The 22914-nt window shown below is 35.3% G+C and overlaps 1 protein-coding gene across 1 annotated transcript in view; it reads left to right on the forward strand.

Annotated features, from left to right (window-relative positions):
- Nucleotides 1–292: 292 nt before the first annotated feature.
- The window catches only part of LOC138702790 (uncharacterized), a 120051-nt gene continuing 97429 nt past the window's right edge, over nucleotides 293–22914 (forward strand). The window contains exon 1 of the mRNA XM_069830088.1: nucleotides 293–440. Coding sequence (XP_069686189.1) covers nucleotides 429–440 — 12 coding nt within the window. The 5' untranslated portion in view covers nucleotides 293–428. The remainder of the gene's footprint in view (nucleotides 441–22914) is intronic.

The following is a 22914-nucleotide window of genomic DNA, read 5'->3' on the forward strand; positions in this document are numbered from 1 at the left end:
AATCAAACACACTGGGAAAGCTCTAGATCGATTAGGTAAAGCGAAGCATTATATTAAATATGTCTATTCTGATAAAAAAACTGCCAATTTTCACAATCAACATTATTTCCTATCGTGTCCCTACTCTGTATTTGACATTAACGACTAGAGTTCATGAACAAATTACAGAAACGATAAATCCTCACAAACATCTGACAAACCAAATTAGAAACATTTGCGTTTTGATAACATTTGATAGAGGTCACTGCAAGATCATTTGTAGAGTTAATGTGAACTCATGTGTAATTATTTACTTGGCTGAGAGTAAGCACGTCAATAACTTTAGTTATTAGCTATTGTTTAACTGTTTCGAAAGACCAGGCTCTCGCTGAGCGGATTCGGACCAGGTCCTCCAATTGGTAACCTCTTTTACACGACATCAGGTGAAGATGGACAAACAGGTAAAACTTTCCGTATGCAGTGTTTATAAAAACATCAGATTTCTTAACACTGATCTTTCAATCTGGTAACTGCTAGACAACCATCTGGACTATGTTTGTGGCATTTCTTAAACTGCAAAACCATCCATATAAAGTCACTTGTCTCATTTCTCTGGCACAGGCTGCCTTAAGGTCCAATGCAGGTCCCTATTCTGAGAATTAAAGAAGTCACAAGACATGAAATGTATTCGGGAAATCAATTACACTCAATTATACTGATCATATATCAGGAACTGTCTTGTCACTGTACAAAAGATTTCAAATGTTGAATAATTATTATTAAATGGTAATCACTAAGACACAAATAATTACAGTACCGATACTCAATATACATGGTAAACCGCAAGTAATCTAATGCCATTTATTTCAGAGGATTATATTTTGAGATATTTCAAACAAAATATTTAATACAATTTTGCTCGTTTTTGCTTCCTTTCCGAAATAAAAATTGTTTTATATGAAATATTTAATAGCATGTTTTGGAAAAGCCATTGATTTAATTCTAATATGCTCAGTGAATTTAAGAGATCAGAGTATTACGATAAATTCTTTCTTTCAATCATGTATTATCACAATACATTGCTATCTTAAGGGAACGCACAGGTGAAATTACTAAATCTTACAGTTTTCATTTTTTTTCTCAAAGACCAAGGACACCAGAATAAAATAATTCCCTTAAACTGACTGAGCATATTGAGATTTAAAACAATGGCTTTCCTAAAACGGCTATGAAATGTTTTATATAAAACAATTTCCATCTCGAAAAGGAAACAAAAACGAGCAAAATTGTATTACACTTTTTGTTTGAAATACCTGAAAGAATACCCTTTGAAATTAATTACATTACTTACGGTTTACTCTGTATATTACATTGCAAGCGAATTTCTTAATGAAGTAGAGCTTGGGTTAGATTCCCACTTGGGCTGATTATTTGGTTGGGGTTTCTTTCGGAAGTTTTCCCCAACCGTAAAGCAAATCCTCGACCTCAACCCATCTGGCGAACAATTTGTATAAATCTTGACTTTTTTAAAGTTTAATTATACACGCTTTAACATTTGTGATCATATCTCTTGTTTAAGACCAATAGATCGTTTTTACTATTGTTGAGTTCCTGTATCTATTGTCTGTTGTAGATGGTTTGACCCACACCTGTGGAGTAACGGTCAGCGCGTCTGGCCGCGAAACCATGTGGCCCGGGTTCGAATCCCGGTCGGGGCAAGTTACCTGGTTGAGGTTTTTTCCGGGGTTTTCCCTCAACCCAGTACGAGCAATGCTGGGTAACTTTCGGTGCTGGACCCCGGACTCATTTCACCGGCATTATCACCTTCATTTCATTCAGACGCTAAATAACCTAGATGTTGAAACAGCGTCGTAAAATATCCCAATAAATTAAATTTAAAAAAAATTAGATGGTTTGTGTTCATGTAACTAATTTTAGATTTTGATTAATGTTTATGATATTGGTGATTGAGGCGGTGATGAATCATGGTATGTAAATTTCCAACCCTGAATTTGCTTTTGTGACTAAGGGAAACCATGAAAAATCCCAGTCTGATTGGTTGGCTACGCAGTTTGAACCTGGGACCTCCCGAATGCGGGGTCTCAAACGTTACCATCTGAGACAACTCTCTCGGTCAACTCTTGATTTATTCCACATCTTCAAGCTTCAGTGATAATGTAAGATCTATAGAATAGAATAACTGAAATGAAAAATGAAATAAAAGTTGTGAAAATGTTTACGTCATACGCGATAAACTGAACAATGTGAATGAGTGGATTCCTACACACTATATATATAATGCAACCTACGTTACGTTACCTACTTGGATTTATTTATTGGGTTATTATACGACGCTGTATCAACATCTAGGTTATTTAGCGTCTGAATGAAATGAAGATGATAATGCAGGTGAAATGAGTCCGGGGTTCAGCACCGAAAGTTACCCAGCATTTGCTCCTATTGGGTTGAGGGAAAACCCCGGAAAAAACAACAACCAGATAACTTGTCCCGACCGGGATTCGAACCCGGGCCTCCTGGTTTCGCGGCTAGACGCGCTGACCGTTACTCCACAGGTATGGACACCTACTTGTAAGTACATCAAAATGTTATTCAGTAATAGTGGGAATATAAGTTATTACTAAACATCGAAGTTAAGACACTAAAAATGGTATTTTAGGCGCCTAGGCTCTAAAACAACAAAAATAGGGCAATAAAAGGCATTGGAATTATATTGAATCACCCATAATTCATGAAGTAAACTTCCATACGACCATAAGTAACTTAAAGTAACCTGGAAAAGTAGTTTCTCTGTTCTATAGACTTGTTTCACTTGTACTTGTTCATCCACAACTTCACGTCCATAATTTGAGTTACAATAAACAACAAGCAACTTTTCAAGATTAACGCACAAACTTCTGTCACGTTTATTGAACCAAATCAGTGTGACGATGATTAATGTAACAATAATGAGACGTCGGTAGAGCCGCGAAGTCCTACCAACAATCACCGTTTTCGTCCACCACAAATTATAGTTGTACTCACCGGAATTCGAAACCGGGTTATCCAGCGTAGAAATCCAACACTTCATGTATTCGTCTAATAACACTGATGTTTGTTGTTGTTTAGTCAACTTTACGAAGACAGGTTTGAACCTCACAAGTAACACCAATAAGGCATCATTCATGAGGCAACTAAGCCAGGAATTAATGGGGTAGATCAGTGCTGGAGTCAGGTAGCAGTGCTGGGTAAGGACAAAGTCGATTCCGGAGTAAGCGAAACAACACTGCATTGCAACAGGGTGTCCCATATCTATGGCTACTACAATTTCCTTAGTTTCGAACGCAGAAATAAATGCAGTATTATACATCTTGATTACACAACTTTTAACACTGTATCACTCCGGAATATGTATGTTAAGCCTTTCTTGTGTTAAATTCTAACGTACCTTGTTTACATGTTTCGACCTATTTATGGATATCCTCAGAACTGGTCGTTGTTGATCTTGGCGCCTCTTGTTCTGTTTCCTGTGAGGGTGCGTTCGTGTGGTATAGTGTAGAGTCAAAGAGTGTGTGTGTTCTGAAATTGAGTTGTGTGTTGAGAATATCGTTGGGGTGTGTTTTCGTGTGTCTGTATATTTCATATTGTTCTAGTGTGTTTAGTTTCTGGCTTTCTGGTTGGATATGTAGTATTTCCATGTGTGTGTTGTTGTCTCTGTGGGTGTGGTTAGCATTTGTGATGTGTTCTGTATATGTAGAGGTGTTTTGTAATTTTGTTATGGCTGCGATGTGTTCTTTGTAACGTGTTTGAAATGATCTGCCTGTCTGTCCTATGTAGAAGTTGTTGCAGGTGTTACATTTGAGTTTGTATACGCCTGTGTGGTTGCAACAACTTCTACATAGGACAGACAGGCAGATCATTTCAAACACGTTACAAAGAACACATCACAGCCATAACAAAATTACAAAACACCTCCACATATGCAGAACACATCACAAATGCTAACCACACCCACAGAGACATTAACACAGACATAGAAATACTACGCATCCAACCAAAAAGCCAGAAACTAAACACACTAGAACAATATGAAATGTACAGACACACGAAAACACACCCCAACGAAATTCTCAACACGCAACTCAATTTCAGAACAAACACACTCTTTGACTCTACACTATACCACACGAACGCACCCTCACAGGAAACAAAACAAGAGGTGCCAAGACCAACAACGACCAGTTCTGAGGATGACCCATAAATAGGTCGAAACATGTAAACAAGGTACGTTAGAATTTAACACAAGAAAGTCTTATCATACATATTCCAAAATGCAGCATTGTAGAGTGAGTAATCGTATAAAGAAAAAGGCAAAAAAAGGTACATATAAAATCAAGAAAAGGGCAAAAAAGTACATATTAAAGTAAAAAAGACGTAAACGGCAAAAAAGGCAAGATCAAACTTCATCAGAATGCTTCATTTCTCATGATTCGTGCACACTTACTAAAAGCCTTTAAATATGAACATTCAAATAAAATAGGCATTTTTCTAAACATCCGATGTCTAGTTATTACCTTTATTTTATTATTTAATTTATTATTCTATTCATGAAGGATTTTTATGAAATATCACGCGAAGTTCATACTGTCGTTGCATTAATAAAATTCCAAACATTTTAGTTTCACTTCTTAAACTTACTACGTCATTTTTTTTCTTTAATTTAAACCAAGTCCGAAATGAAACCTACCGATAAAGATACTAAATAATTTATTCCTTCATTATGACACACAAAAACAAATTAGGGGAAAATATTAATCAACTCAACAAGTTTATGTCACCATCAGTAAATCTCAACATGTCCCCCTCTAGTAGCACGACACACATCTAACCTGTGTTCAGTCTCTCTCCAGGCATTGTGTAACATCTGCGGAGTTACACATCTTACTGTGTCGATAATCCTTTGACGTAACACTTGAAGGTTATCCACTCTGGTGTTGTAGACACGGTCTTTCACGAATCCCCAAAGAAAAAAGTCCAATGGTGTAAGATCAGGAGATCATGAAGGCCATGCAATAGCACCACCACGACCAATCCATCGTCCCGGGAAATTATTGTGTAAAGTTTCAACGACTAGTCCCCAGTAATGAGGGGAATTCCGTCTTGCTGGAAGGAGAACCTCTCTGGAATCTAGGGTGGCGCAAAATTTCTGCACTAATTGAATTTTGCAGGCTATTAATTTCAGTCCCTTATGAAGAACATCATGGATGGTAGAACGAGGTAAATCAAGTTGACGACTTGCTTGCCTTGTAGATTTCCGTGGACTTCGTGTGAATGCTTCACGAATGGCCTCGACGTTTTCATCCGACGTCCCCTTCCTACCGCCGCCACCATGTCGCTGAAAGTCTCCATTTTCTAGCAAATGTTTGTGCCACTAAACAATGGTGTGGCTATCAGGAGCTGGACGGTCGTATTTTTTACGAAATCTTCGCTGAACTGTAACCGGAAACAAACTCTGCTAACAGCACTGCACTGCACTTTTTCTTGCTGTGTGAATGGAGCCATTTTGGAAAACAGTCTGTGTATACACAACAATAGGAACAACAGGGTCGCCAATTTCATGACATAAAAACCAGTTGAGTTTCTCTACATTTTAGTGCAAGCTGGTCGTATGTAACTTTTATGGATGTCTAGTTAGTTAATTTCTTTATCGGTAAGTTTCATTTCGGACACGGTGTATTTATTGTCGCTTTAACTTATAACAGAATTCATACCGCGACTTTCTCATTATTTTGCTATGTAGTATAACTTGTAGACAGCCTTTTACAGATTATCTTCTGAATTTTATTAAATACCTGGTCAACGGCGAACAAGACTGTATTAGAAGGCAGTTCTTTAAATATTTATCTGTTTTCAGTTGGTTTAACCATCAACTGATCTTTTCGTCCAAATATAAATTAAATAATACAGATGACAGTGGGCACCCTTTTCCATCTTTTGTGTAATTTCTTTATAATCCTCAGGCATACCATTACCAATATTTATTATTATTATTATTATTATTATTATTATTATTATTATTATTATTATTATTATTATTATTTAGGCTACTACCACATCTATAGAGATGGGTCGCGCAGCATTTATGAAGGAAATGAAAATATTGTAGGTTGTACATGGTAGGCCTAATGAAGTGAACGAGCAACAATTCAAACTTGCTCCATCATGTTCAGTCTTTTAGTGTGAATTATTCGCCATTAAGTAGTCTGTGCAATGGTGTCGTGACCACAAAAGTATAGTGCTCGAATGTTTAGTAGTCGGTAAATGACAAGTTCAACTTAAATCCAATGTCAGTTAGCATTAGAACAACCATTAGAAATCACGCAGAACACATACGCTTGACATGGGTACGAGCACACACTGAAGCCACCGGCAATGAAATGGTTGATCAGCTTGCCAAGGAATCAGCATCTTCTAATTTAGATTATGCTTATTCCAAGTGTCCATTTTCGTTCACGAAAAAGCAATTAAAAATCATGATGAAGAAATGGGATGACCACTGGAGAAATAGTGCATCGGGATCGTTAACGAAGGAGCTGTTTTTCACCACTGTTTGAGATCGGGTTAAATGTAAATTTCTGACACCCAATTACATTGTTACCCAATTTCTATCGGGTCATGGTAAATTTGGTTCCTATTTCCAAATATTTCACGTTAATAACGAAAACGATTTTCTCTGCAAATGTAACGAAACATTACAGACTGTCCATCATCTTCTATTAGACTGCCAATTTTCTGAAGAAAAAGATATAAATGAACTTCACATTTGTATGAATACAACATTACATATTGTCCTCCTCTTTTCAAAATATTCCTTAAGCCTTGCTGTTGTAAATAATTTTTCTCAATAATTTCACTTGCCACATTTCTTTTAGATTGTAAACATATTTCAATTGATTATAATATGCTTATCATTTTAACTACAGCCCTAACATATCATAGGTGCAATAGGGTTGTTTCTAAATTTTTTAGATAAAAAAACAATAAATAATAATAATAATAATAATAATAATAATAATAATAATAATAAAATGTGACTCACATAAATACTTTGAATAGTATTGACCAGTTGATTTGGAATGCCTTTATGAATCATAATTCCCCATAACGTTTATCTAGTCACCATGTCAAAAGCTTTGTTGAGGTCTATGAATAATAAAAATTGAATATTAATAATAAATGAAAACAAATAAATGCAAGTGCTAGCTAACAAACAACTATACGTTTGGACGAAGGTAACATCAATAATATCAATTGAACTAAGAATAATAAGAAAAGACGGGTAAAGGGGAAAACAGAGAATGTACTCGTATATTTTTCTGAACTTCATCGTTTATAGTGGCAACTTCGAGTAGAACTGCAAAATTGTCCAATCACGAGGGATTTAAATATGGAAATATCCGTATGAGGTTAACGTTAAACATTTGGTGTACTGTTTGAAAACCAAGAATGTCACAGGTACTAAAACTTGATTGTTTCAATAATGCTGTTCTGTGACATCGTATTTTTTCCCCTCACCCTTCAAATTCTAAATAATAAACAATTTTGTAAATTCAAAATTGATGATGTGAAAAGATAATAATTGAGAGTTATGAAGTAAATCATGGTAAGTTACGGTTTAGTGTTTTGAAGTTATTAGGTGGGTAAACATTTATACATGCAACTGTTTGTATAGTTACCAGGAAAGTAAAATCTGCATACTTCTGCTATCTTTTGAGATGTTGGAAAATAACTACTGCATTAGACGCAAAATGTGAGATACTATATTATACGCTACATATCTCATTTTTGACAAAAAAAAAAATGCCAGTTACCATGTTTTACGCCCGAGCCCCTCAATTATTACTATATGAGTTGACAACTTTAGTATAACTGGAAACGGGAGGAATGAGACTTCGAATATTTGTTGCAATAAACATTATATAATCCTCACATCTTTAGCAACATGTGAGCTAACACTGTTCGTGAAAGTGACTCGCAGATCGAATTACCTTGGAGGAACCTGAATAAAGAATTCATCATCATCATCATCAATCGGGATTTAGAGTAGCACATGATTTCTCAGTTCCGGCTCCAAATTATAGTCATTATATCCACCTCGTAACAAGTCGTCCTTGCCCTGGCCCTACTGCCAAGGTCTGTTTTTCATTTGATCCATGCTGTTATTACTTGGAAGCTCATAAGCTTAACTTTTTTACTTGCGTATGTCAGCAGCCTGCTGCACAATCTCCTTATTTTGAGGATCAGGTTTCTATATAAGAGTTTTGTTTTTCTAATTTCTGAAAGGCCGATGTACACACATTTTCGAAATGGGTTACAATTGGAATTCGATGTTTTTCCCTATCACTATATTCTAAGATAAATGACCGGTGTCTGTGCACTTATAAAACTTCAAACGTCGAGCATTTGAAAATGCTTTACAGTAGATTTTTTTTAGATCTTTTTTAATTTTACACAGATCTCTGGAAAAGTCAATTTTGCTGTCCGGTTTTGTTCGTGACGTGCAATGCATGCCTGCAGTATCCTTGTTTTCCATTAATGCAATAGCCTCATTTTTCTTATGTTAGTAGCCTACTGTATTACAATGGCCCTATTTATTTGCGTTTTCGTCATCTTATAACTCAACGACAAACCTTGCACTGAATTACTTACCGTCCAGTTCCTTCACAATATTTTACTTGATATTTATTCGTTGGTGCATATTGTTTCCGCTGTATGCACTGAAAGACTGAACTCCCGGTACCTTTATACAAGGACATCATTTTATTTTTACTAACATTTTTAATATTAACCTGGCTATACCTCTGGATCAACGCCGTTTGCTACTCCCTTCCACGACTGGAGTTCGATGATACTGGCGTATATACAAACAAATCACTTTACTAGGTATAGAAGGGAAGAAAAGTAGTTCATGCATTTACGTAAACTAGGAAATATCGCGATTTTGAGTTTGATCATTTTCATTAGGTTTTTGTTTAATCAAAATGCAGTACAGTATTAGCAATGAGTGTTTTTACTCACGAACTGAGCTGTCCATGTGGACGTATGCATTATGCAGTGTATATTATACTGTCTACAGCACATTAGCGTACAATAGGATAGAGAATGAAGTTAAATTGAAAAATAATCATAATATGGATATTTAAAGACATTTTTGAAAATGATGACCGTTCATTTCGATACAGGCTTCAGTTATAATGTGCATATTATCGCACTATATACTATTGAACATAATCCCAATTACCAGTTTCGTCCTTCGTACTAGTAACTCATGTTGAAATAATTCTGTACCTACTCTATAAAAGAGTTCCTTACGTACTGTAAATTCAATCTTCACTTCTGCCCGATCCGAAAAGATAAAATTACGCAGACATACTATCTACTGTCCGCCCAAGTAGTTATGTCGTTGGGTCATAGAAAGGGAGGAAATCACGTTATAATTAATTACTTAACGAGGCCCTTTTACTTAAGTTATTTTAAACAGTCGTATAATATTACGTAGACGTCCAATTCCTAACAGAAATTAATGTTCTCAGAAAAGAACTGAGACAGCCCAGCCACTAGCTGGCGAATAAAAGCTGGCGGGGGAAACTGGGATACGACGTAGGCAAATGGACGACAGTATCTGTGTGAAAATGATTCAATATTGAAAGCTCTTTCGTCACTGGAAAACGCGAACATATTTTTGGAACGTACTGTTTACTATGACCGTAAGGCTACTATGACTGTATATGGCTATATGCGGTCTTGGATCTGTGTGGAGGACGGTTGAACTTCATTAGTAGAAGGGGTGGGAGTGAAGTACATTAAAAAACTCGGTACAATAGAAACTGAAGTAAAAATAAAATGATGTCCCTGTATAACACTACCTACTTAAGATCACTGTAATCGGTGGTTTTCTTATGCTGTGTGTAAACAGGGACTGCACGACGTAGACCAATATCACAACCCTATGTGCACATAAGTTTTTGTTTTTTTGTTTGGGTTCCGAAACCGCCAGCCCTGCTTATAAACAATTTCTTCCCATCATTCCCATCGGAACACAGCTACCACATTCCGACCCAATGCGGCATACTAAGAAACTTCTATACCAGTGGAACTCATTACGCGGCCCGCGGCTCTCAAATAAATTTATTGTAGCTCTTGAATTAATATTACTATTCTCATTTTGAGAATTATTTTTTTAATTTCTGTAATAATGAGGAAATGGAGAAAACTTTGGTTACCCTGCATCATAATTGCCAGTGAAGGTTTTAAACCACGACACGTATTTGTTTTCTTTTCTTTTTTTCTTTTTTTTTTTTAAGTAGTGTCATATCTCATGTGCTTATTACGTCTTCACGGGCCTATAATAATAAGTTATAAAGGTTTTTGCACGATAGTGTGTTTTCCCGTTGTTACAGCAAACGGCCGCCATGATTGAAAATTGATTTCACTGAATTCAGAGTTGCCAACCTAGATAAGTATGTCGAAATATTTAGAAATAACTGCTCTAGAGTTGTAATGAAAACCACTGCCTTCTATGTATGCTGCAATCCTACAACGCATGTAAAATTCTTACGCAAAAGGCAGTGTTAATTAATATACATTATACGAAACAAATCACTGCATTTGAAATGTACTGAACTTTAGTTAATCAATTCAAACTTCACTTAACAAAAAGAAATGCAAAATATTCCAACTGAACACGAGATATTATAAGTACCTCAATAATTTTTATTCCTTCACATTAAAGTTTATGGTGAAGTTTGTACGTTGACCACACTTCTAACATTCAGTCAGCTGTTCATAGTGTAGTGTACGTATTGTATATTAAGATTTTTAAAATATTATTTTCAAAATATACTATCGTGCAAAAAATACTGTGCATACTGTGAAGTGCATTACAAAACCTCGCTCTGCTCGTTTTTCAAACTTTTCCTTAATTTTATAAAAAGCACTTCCCAACCTTGTGTTGTATTGCAATAGCGTGCTTTCAAATTCTGATAATTAGTAACGAAAGCATTCTCAACTAAGTATAGAAAAACTGAAAATGTTAAAATGTTCGCAATATCTAAACAAAAAGTAATTTTTTCTACTGTATGTAAAGACGAATTGACAACAAAAGCATTGTACCACATAGCAGAAGTTAAGCCATTTACAGTTGATATTATTAAGCAGTGCCTTCTAGCTATATGTGGCACTTTATTAGCTAAATTTCCACATGCAAGTTGGATTACTTGAGAAACAAAACAACAAAGCAACCTGTTCGTATTGACATAATTTTTCAGAAGAGTAGCGGAGTCCTCCCTTTAATTTGAAAATACCAGTAATGTGTTAGTTCTGTTATTTATATTGAAATAATAGTAATACTACTACTACTACTACTACTACTACTACTACTACTACTACTACTACTACTACTACTACTACTAATAATAATAATAATAATAATAATAATACTTACTGGCTTTTAAGGAACCCTACCGCCCTCACATAAGCCCGCCATTGGTCCCTATCCTGAGCAAGATTAATCCATTCTCTATCAACATATACCACCTCCCTCAAATCAATTTTAATATTATCCTCCCATCTACGTCTCGGCCTCCCTAAACATCTTTTTCCCTCCGGCCTCCCAACTAACACTCTATATGCATTTCTGGATTCGCCTATACGTGCAACATGCCCTGCCCATCTCAAACGTTTGGATTTAAAGTTCCTACTTATGTCAAGTGAAGAATACAATGCGTGAAGTTCTGTGTTGTGTAACTTTCTCCATTCTCCTGTAACTTCATCCCTCTTAGCCTCAAATATTTTCCTAAGCACCTTATTCTAAATATCCTTAATCTCTGTTCCTCTCTCAAAGTGAGAGTCCAAGTTTCACAACCATACAGAACAACCGGTAATTTAACTGTTTTATAAATTCTAACTTTCAGATTTTTCGACAGCAGACTGGATGATAAAAGTTTCTCAACCGAATAATAACAGCCATTTCCCATATTTATTCTGTGTTTAATTTCCTCCCGAGTGTCATTTATATTTGTTACTGTTGCTCCCAGATATTTGAACTTCTCCACCTCTTCAAAAGATAAATTTCCAATTTTTATAGTTCTATTTTGTACAATATTCTCGTCACGAGACATAATCACATACTTTGTCTTTTCGGAATTTACTTCCAAACCTATCTCTTTACTTGCTTCCAGTAAAATTGCCGTGTTTTCCCTAATCGTTTGTGGATTTTCTCCTAAGATATTCACGTCATACGCATAGACAAGCAGCTGATGTAACCCGTTCAATTCCAAACCCTCTCTGTTATCCTGGACTTTCCTAATGGCATACTCTAGAGCAAAGTTAAAAAGTAAAGGTGATAATGCATCTCCTTGCTTTAGCCCAAAGTAAATTGGAAACGCATCTGACAGAAACTGACCTATAAGAACTCTGCTGTACGTTTCACTGAGACACATTTTAATTAATCGAACTAGTTTCTTGTGAATACCAGATCAATAGGAATATCATATAAAACTTCTCTCTTAACGGGGTCATATGCCTTTTTGAAATCTATGAATAACTGATGCATTGTACCCTTATACTCCCATTTTTTCTCCATTATCTGTCGAATACAAAATATCTGGTCAATAGTTGATCTATTACGCCTAAAACCACATTGATGATCCCCAATAATTTCATCTATATATGAGCCGTTCAGAGCAAAAATGGTGTAAGTCAAAATTGGTTAATGAGGTTTAAAGTAAAAATTCTGTAAAATTCAGCGCAAAGTAGCAGTTAATATGTCCTTCGTGCTATCCACCGACTATTAATAGTTTAAATAAATTGAATATTAATTGCTGCATTGCGCTGTATTTTACAGAATGTTTACTTTAACCCTCATTACCCATTTCTGACTTACACCACTTCTGCTCTGAACGACTCATATGGAATTAATCTTCTCGAAAGAATATTGGACAACATTTTGTACGACGTCAACAAAAATGATATTCCTCGAAAGTTACTACAGTTAGTCTTGTCCCCCTTCTTAAAAATATAATAATAATAATAATAATAATAATAATAATAATAATAATAATAATAGTAATAATAAAATAAATGAAATAAATTCCTATAGTTTTATTTTCTATTGAATTACGCAACAGAACAAAATTTGGAGAAAACTTTCTATTCCACATCTTTGTGGAAAATTTTAATAATATTCAACACGTGAAGTATGAGATAGAATTTATTTTTGATGTAGAACTACATCTTTCTCCTGGCTAAGTATGTGGAGTGGGGTTACTAGGGAACTGACAGTCACAAAAAAACTGCAACCTTTTCTCGTCACAATTTCTTGTATTCCCATGTTTCTCCTTGGATTACATTTTTCTCCTAGTATTTCCCTTGTTATCCTTGTATCGTCCTTGTTTTCTTGCATTCCCCTTGTTCTCATTGTCATCTCCCTTGCTCACTTTGTATTCCTCTCACTTTTCTCTTTGTTTCCCCATTGCTTCTCTCCTTGTCTTCCTTTTCTTATTCTCTCCTTGTTTTTCTGTTGTTCTCTTCTTGTATTTCCCTTGTCCTCCTTTTGTCCTTGTTTTCCTTGTATTCTTCTCGTCTTCCCCTAGGCCATTTTATCTTCCCCTTGTCCTCTTCGACTCTCCGTTGTATTCTTTGTATCCCCCTTGTTCTGCTTGTATTTCCAATGTTCTCGCATTCCCCATTTTCTCCTTATATTTCACTTGTTATCCTTGTATTCCAATTGTTCTCCTAACACCTAAAACTTCTACCTTAGGGATCTGAGCCCTATGTGTTCGCCACCTTTATCCCCAAGGAAATGCCCCTGGTATTCATTTCTCTTAGAGGCAGAGTAGACTCCAGAGCCATAGTGCGGCCAGAAGGATTAGACAACTGGAGAAAATCCATGACTCAATCGAGAATCGAACACGCGACCTTCCGGCTTACAGCGTTTCTCCTTAATCGCGCCGCTACCGCGCGCTCCCTTATACTAGTAATTATTGTAATTATTTTCCTTCTCATATATAATATTAGTTATCCATAATGGAACTGTTTAAAGCCCTAGCATGATATAAACATTCCTTTGCTGCTGAGTTACCGATTGGATATAAATGAAATGTTTGTTTATAATCAACAAATTACTTTACAGAATGAAATAACGGAAAATGAGATGCCATTATTTGACATGTGAAGTAACGAGCTATTTCTGACAGTTGCTAACAGTTTGATAAACAAAATGGTACCTGTACACTATGTCACCAAGATAAGATAAAGTACTTTGTGCGAGATCGTGCGTATTTGCTTGCTTTCCGCACAAAACCAATAGGCCTCCCCGGTAAGTGTGAAATACCACATTCAGTATTCCCAAACGTAACACACATAACAATTTCCCTCTTCTTACCGCTTAAGCGCCATATTCATTTTACTGCTTTAGGCTTTTAACATATTATTTTTAGAGACGTTTAACATAGTAATAATTATAAATTGGAAACTTACCACTGCAATTTCACCTAAATTGCACTGTTAATTATTGTTTTTAAATATTTGCAGAAAATAAGTAAACTCTATAACACCACAAAAGTTACTGCATTTGTAATGCAAGTAACATTAAGGAAGCCGTGAAAAAATCAACAAGATGCCAGATGCCGATGTTATTACTGCAATATGTTATATAAATAATATTGTTAAAATATTAAAATGAAAAATAAATCATTACATAACCTTACCGTTTGTTTTAAGTTCGCATTTATAGACTGGGGGAAAAACAAGACAGACGTATATCACGGCCTGCTGGAATATAGTAAACACAGCAAACATTTTATAGCAACAATTTGAAGATAGATATTTTTGTTTTTAAAAGTTGCCGTCATTGAACACAAACCAAGTTGGAGATTTCATTGCAACTAATTAGAAATTCGTCTTTCAGGTATGTAATAAACGATCTTCGCACAAAATAATGTACGATACAAGAGCGGTATGTTTGTTTTCATGTTCTCGGAAATTAAAAAACCTCAACTACGTTTCGCTTTTTCAATCTTTTCTTCGAACATGAAAACATCAACATACCGCTCTTGTAACGTATAGCCTATTACTATTATGCTCGACCATGCCGAAATGTAGTAATTATACAACTGGTAGTAGCCCTTTAATGCACCTCATTAAAGTACAACTATTCATTTTAATTCAGTTGTTCAGCCTATTAGAAATCACCATTGTACCATTATAAAACCGCAAGTATCGATTATTCTCGGATATGCAATCGAAAGACAATTACCGAAAAGTCACGGAGGCTGGAAATCCAATACTGTCGCAGAAGGTTATGTTCTGTTACTATAATAATTAGCGTTAATTGTAAATAATATTCAAATAAATTCAATTTGTCATCTCGTTTTTTAATTCTAAATCAATTTCCAGGTTATATCAAGACTAGCCTAATCTTCATGTTATTCTCTAGATTATATCAAGGTCAATGACATTCGTGCCTCGGAAAAAATCAATACTTTCGCGTCTGCGCACAACTCACAATTCAGGTCAGTTCCGCTCCTCACATAACCATAACATGAATACTTATGAGTAATTTCAAGTTACAAATATGGTCGAGCATAAAAAGTCGTATGAAACTTGCCTATAATGGTAATTAAGACGCTTGTATGAAAATTATGAAACTCGCTTGCGCTCGTTTCATAAACAAACATACTCGCGTCTTAATTACTACCATTATAGGCTCGTTGCATAATGTACTATTTTTCTCCATTATTTCTTAATGGTATATTATATAACGACATACAAAAGTGAAGCTTTATTACCGAGAGGGTCAAGTTAAGTCACGACCGGAGGGAGTGATCTAAGACCCAAGAGTTAAAGAAGTTACTTTTGTGCGAGTTGTATACAATACTTTATCTACGTTGTTCGTTATATGACGAAAAATTAGAAGAAAATAAATTATAAATTCAAATGAACCTATTAAATCTGTTATATCAGTAAATAATTTTATTCTTTATGATTCATGACGTCTGTTGTATTATTGCTTTGGTAATAATCAGGGCACGGATTTTGATGACCTAAAAAAACTAAAAAAAAAAAAAAAGATCTATAAAATGACTTAAAAATCAATAAAATGATCTAAAAAATTACATAAATTTTTGTCTTCATTTTAGGGTATGGCAGTACAACACAGTTCTTACTTCTGTAACGTTAGAACTGAAATTAAAAATTAATATTAATTTAAACTCGCGAATTTGTATGTTCTAGGAAAGTGCACGTATAAAAAATATTACCTTATTCAGAATTATTGCAGTAGGTAAACACAGCATGCTCAGATTGTCGAAAGTTGGGAACGCCTGTTGTCGGAAAGCAACTGTGAGAAACTCCTTTCCACATCCGCTGATATAACTGGAGCATAGACCTACTTGAAATGCGCTAAATCATTGGCAGTGAGATCTTCTTCAATGCAGGAAGTATCAAATGCTTCACAAAAGCCTCTGTAAAAATCTGACGACTTATTCTCCTGACACTTTGTTGCAGTAGAAGTTGCGTAGATTTCTTCTTACTTGCGAGCTGCAATGCCCATAAATACTTATTGTGACCCACATATTGTTGAAAGGTGAATTTTCTTTCGGCTGATACCTTTGTTTCGCACAACTTCCAAATAATACTTCACCGTCCGTAGGGAAAACATCATCTCCAAATTCAGATACAATCTGTCGTAAATGACAAATTTAGATGGCTTTATTTTAGGCATACTTACTTACTTACAAATGGCTTTTAAGGAACCCGAAGGTTCGTTGCCGCCCTCACATAAGCCCGCCATCGGTCCCTATCCTGTGCAAGATTAATCCAGTCTCTATCATCATGTATCACCTATCTCAAATCCATTTTAATATTATCCTCCCATCTACGTCTCGACCTCCCCAAAGGTCTTTTCCCCCCCGGTCTCCTAACTAACACTCTATATGCATATCTGAAGTCGCCCATACGTGCTACTTGCCCTGCCCATCTCAAACGTTTGGATTTAATGTTCCTAATTATATCAGGTGAAGAGTACAATACGTGTAGTTCTGCGTTGTGTAACTTTCTCCATTCTCCTGTAAGTTCATCCCTCTTAGTCCCAAAATTTTCCTAAGAACCTTATTCTCAAATACCCTTAATCTCTGTTCCTCTCTCAAAGTCAGAGTCCAAGTTTCACAACCATACAGAACAACCGGTAATATAACTGTTTTATAAAATCTAACTTTCAGATTTTTTGACAGCAGACTAGATGACAAAAACTTCTGAACTGAATAATAACAGGCATTTCCCATATTTATTCTATATTTAATTTCTTCCCGAATATCATTTATATTTGTTACTCTCACTCCAAGATATCTGAAAATTTTCACCTCTTCGAAGGATAAATCTCCAGTGGCTGAACGAAATCTGTGACAGTGAAAATAACTAATCATACTTTGCCGCGACAAGAAGTAGCTAAAATAACTACTTTCAACATGTATGTACATTGTCAAGAGGCATGTTGTATTTTTTTTTTTTACTAGGAGAATAAATTCTTTGCAGCGACAATAAGTCACAGACTGTCAACATGCATATTGTCAAGTCATTGATCAAACTTTCATTTATTTCGTTAGATTAAAAATAAATTTGAAATAATTTAATAATTTAAATTAATTTAATATTTTGCAAAAAAAAAAAAAAAAAAAAAAAAAAGAAGAGCAGGACCAGAAAGGAAGTAAAATGCGAAAACAATAACCAAAAAATGACCTAAAACTTGAAAAAATAGCTAAAACTTCAAAAATAGAAAATATGACGAAAAAATGCACAATTGAATTAATATTTTTATAACCAGAGTTTCGTGTTCAGGATTTTAATACTTGAGAGCAATGCATACTGCATAAGGAAAAAAAGATGACGTCATCAAAATCCGGGTCTCTCTAATAATTCGTTATAAAATGCTTCACAACACGTTGCTAAGTAAAATAGCGTAGCAATGTGTTTTTCATTAACTATAAAGGTAAACTTTTGCAGCACAAAAGTGTCAAATAATAACCTACTTTTCCAACGTTGGTAGAGAAAATTATTATTTTTTTTTTGTTACAGGGATATGAAACAGTATGAGGTCAAAGTAACAAATTACATATTTTTAACATTTTTCGTGTTAAAATACACAAATTACTATCTAATGAATAATGCAACAGCCACTTTTTAAAATAAAATCCTGAACTTCATTATGGAAGAGCTACATTACCAAGAGCACCGGTATTCCGAACACATTATGCTCTGTATAGTGTATAACACACGTTAGAATATCAGTTTGAAATCATGGTAACAGAAAACTCGATTCGCTTGGTTGTGTAGGATTCACGTGACACTTGAACACCAACCGTCATTGTAGGTGGGTGGGGAAGGTACCAACAGCAGTCACCGTAATACGCCGACAAAAAAGAAAAAAAAAAAACGAGAAGCGCTAGTCTGTCATTTGTTATCTCGCACTGACATGTTCCATAACCGTTGACACATTGATTGAAACATCAATAGAAGGTAAAAAGGCTTTTGGGAATATTTTATTTCAATGATTTTAGTAAAAATTTGCTTCAAAAGACCGAATATATTCAGAATGCGTAAAAAATCAGTTGGGTTCGCATTACTGAAATACTGTTCTAACTGAAATTTGAAGTATACCTCAGTACAAGCCGACATAATAGCTAGGAAACTAAACTTTTAATTCACATTTACGACGATGAAGCGGGAATTTATCTTTATTACACTGCTTTATACATTATGTTACTTTGTGACTGGAACGAAGGTATAGAAATATGACGTTTACATGGCTGAAGAGCCTAGGAAATGTTTTGGCACAATCTCATAAAAAAATTCGCGGAAATGACACAAAAAACTCTAATTTTAATCCTAGCAATACCAAGGTATTTTAAATAACATGCAGTATCAACGAGGAGGTATTTTGTGACCACTACAAAAATGTTTAATTCTGAATAATTTTTAACTTCTGTAATATTTTTTTTAGTGAGTTATTTTACGACACTATATCAACATCTCAGGTTATTTAGCGTCTGAATGAAATGAAGGTGGTAATGCCGGTGAAATGAGTCCGGGGTCCAGCATCGATAGTTACCCAGCATTTGTTCATATTGGGTTGAGGGAAAATCCCGGAAAATACCTCAACCAGGTAACTTGCCCCAACCGGGATTCGAACCGGGGGCCCCGGTTTCGCGGCCGACGCGCTAACCGTTACTCCACAGGTGTGGACTAATTTCTGTAATCAGATAATAATATTTACTATAACAAAAGAGAAGGAATTCAAATGTCATTGTATATTTTCGAACAATTACTTCAACATAACGGAAATGTTACACATCACTTTCTTCACACCCATCCTCACATATTGAACAGACCATACTTTTACTACAAAAATGTTTAATTTTTAAATATGTTTAAAATTTATAATCAGCAAATATTATGTACTGTAATGAAAAAGAAAAATTGAACTATCATATATTTTCGAACAGTTACTTCAACAGAGAGTGGAAAATATTTTTTGTCTACCGTGACATATTTCGTATTTTAGTAAAACTATAAGTGAAAACGATTAAACAATAAAACTATAAGATAGAAGGATTCATAACTGACAATAAATAATACTTTCACATTTTTATTATATCAATTACATATTTAAAATATAAATTTTGGAGAAGATGGGCACAAAGTATGCTCCCCACCATTGGTATTGCTAGAGTTAATAGAGAGGATGATAAGCATGTGGTGACAATATTGATGATAATGATTCAATTTAACACTATGCTCTTCTGAAATTGCTTTATATCTTGTACAGATACGGAATTAAAATTTGGAGGGAGTCTTGAAGGGCGTCCACCTGTATCTAGGCAACAATTTTACATGACTGACCCCCATGTAGCACGTATGGGCGAATTCAGAAATGCATGTAGAGTGTTAGTTGGGAGACCGGAGGGAAAAAGACCTTTGGGGAGGCCGAGACGTAGATGGGAGGATACTATTAAAATGGATTCGAGGTAGATGGGCGATGGTAGAGACTGGATTAATCTTGCACCGAATAGGGACCGATGGCGAGCTTATATGAGGGCGAGAATGAACCTGCGGGTTCCTTAAAAGCCATTTGTAAGTAAGTAAGTACTCTATGACGTCACATGAAGATAAACTACTTTTTATATTCAGTGGCAGCTCGTGTTAAAATATTGTGAGTGTTCACAATTTTGTGTTCTAACACCGTAGGTAGAGAACTTTAAATCATTAGTGAAAATTAATAGGTTTAATATAGCCTATACCGTCGCTTTTCAGGGATACTGTTGTAACTAAAAAAAGTCGAAAATTGAGATTTTCATATGAAATGGTAAAAAGAAAATTAAATTTTTCAATGTAGAATTGTGCTGTATCTCCGAAGTTATACTAATTGCCGCTAGAAGGCAGATGCATCGCTATTAATGGGAAGCAAATGAAGTTAAAATATTGTGAGTGTTCACAATTTTGTGTTCTAACACCCGCAGAGAACTTCAAATCATTAGTGAAAATTAATAGGTTCAATATAGCCTACATCGTCGCTTTTGAGGGATACCGTTGTAACTAAAAAAAAGGCGAAAATTGAGATTTTCATATGAATTGGTAAAAAGAAAATTAAATTTTTTTATGTGGAACTGTGCTGTATCTCCGTAGTTATATCAATTGCCGCTAGAAGGCAAATGCATCTCTATTAATGGGAAGCAAATGAAGTTATGGGAAAATTAAAGCACGCTCTCCTATACAAAACAACTTTTTTGCGTTTCAACAGTATTCCGGAAAAGCGACATGTCATGATTCTAAAGTCTCATTATCGGAAAAAGACCGTGTATATGTTCAGAGATATATATATATATATGTATATATATATATATATAATTAACAACAACAAAAATAATAATGATAATGAAATCACTATTATTTTATTTCAGTTTGCTGACCACGTTTGTCTTGTAAGATATACTACTATAACATGGTACATATAGCTAACTAAAGTACTCCAAAGTATAGTAATTCACAAACTACACTCCCGTTGCAGCAGTGTACACACAGCCATACAAAATAAAAGCTCCTAAAGCAAGAAATGCCGACACTTATGGACTAAAACACAGACTATTTCCTGCCACGAGAACGCATTGACGCAACTGACATCTGCAGTATAGATTCAGTGTTCACTTAATGCCTTGTGCTCTTCACGACTCATAAACGGCTAGCTACGAACAATTTCGCCCTGCGCATGCGTGTCAACTCGTGTAGCCTCCTTGAAAAGATCATACTGTACTCCAACCACAAGAAAGTCTCAGGGGAATGAGACGCAGCGGGGTAATGCTGTGAATGAATGTTGATGTCATAAGATCACACACGTGGGTACTCGTATCTCTATTGGCTAACTCTCACAGCACAAATGATAACATTAATACACACATATTTATACTATCCTTCATTTATTCATTCATTCATTCATTCATTCATTCATTTATTTATTTTATTCCATAGATCTTACATGAGCAATAAAGCTTTAAGATGTGGAACAAGTCAAAATTTTACAATATTACAATTACAATTTTTACAGTTTTACAATTTAGTAATTTTCTACAATTTTGTGCATTTTTTTTTTTACAAAATTAGATCACGGTTAATCTCCTGGTCTTTTAATCCCTCCATACAGGAAATAACATATGCAGGAGAGCGCATGGTTTTTAAACTGACGTTAAAACGGTAATATTATCTATCTACTTCGCTCCAATAGATAACGCAATAGTAAGCATATTCATTTCACGGTTAATCTCCTGGTTGGAGAACAGTAGCTTTCATGTGAATAATAATAATAATAGTAGTAATAATAATAATAATAATAATAATAATAATAATAATAATAATAAGCCCATAAAATCCCTTCAGGGCAAGGGTCTCCTACTTAAGTGGGGTTAGATCGGTTGTTTACTCACATGGGAAGCTAGTCCGTGTGAGTTTGAGTTGTTTTCCTATATGCCTTAAGGCCTAGTTACCTAATCATTTCCTGAGCTAATTCTCGTGTATTCTAATACTATTTATAATACTATATAATACTAATCTTATACTATTTGTGTCTCTAGTTCTTGGTGTGTGTGTTGTCTCATAGTCTACATTTCCGTCACACTATCTTCCCACTTTGTGTCTGAAGCACTTCACTACACTTTACTACTCTATACTATATCTCTCCCTAGGGTTTCCTATTGCACTCTGTCCCTGGCTATCCTTGTCCAGTCTGCTCCAGCTGCTGTCTGGAAGTCATCCGCCTTCTCCTCCTTTTCCCAGTTCGGTCGTCCCACACTGTTGTAGCGTAAGCCCATCTATCCTGTTGCAGTGTAGCAGCATAACCTCCCCCATTTCCACTTTAGCTCTTGTGCCTGGTTTCCCATGCTATCATCTTGGATCTTGTTTTTAGTTCCGCATTGGGTATCCTGTCGGTTATTTTGACGTTCAAAACTCGTCCGGAGGGAATGTCCGGAGCTTCTAGGTTTTTGATTTCAATTTCCTGATTCATACACATGTGAATGCACGTTGCCAAATTTATACAAGAAGTCTGTGAAAGTTGCGGGAAGTTTAAACTACTTGATTCGGATACTACACTTACATTGCCAGTACGTCAATACGACATTAAATAATAAAAATAGCCCTGTATTAACGGAAACAAGGTGTTCACGAGTTCTTGTGCTCTTATTGACACACCGCCACTGTCCATATCACCCTCAGAGATAAGATAGGGGGAATCAACACACCAGCTTTAATAATAATAATAATAATAATAATAATGATTTATTTAACCTGGCAGAGTTAAGGCCATACGGCCTTCTCTAACACTCAACCAGGACT

This window comes from Periplaneta americana, chromosome 7 (assembly GCF_040183065.1).
Source record: "Periplaneta americana isolate PAMFEO1 chromosome 7, P.americana_PAMFEO1_priV1, whole genome shotgun sequence".
Taxonomy (NCBI): domain Eukaryota; kingdom Metazoa; phylum Arthropoda; class Insecta; order Blattodea; family Blattidae; genus Periplaneta; species Periplaneta americana.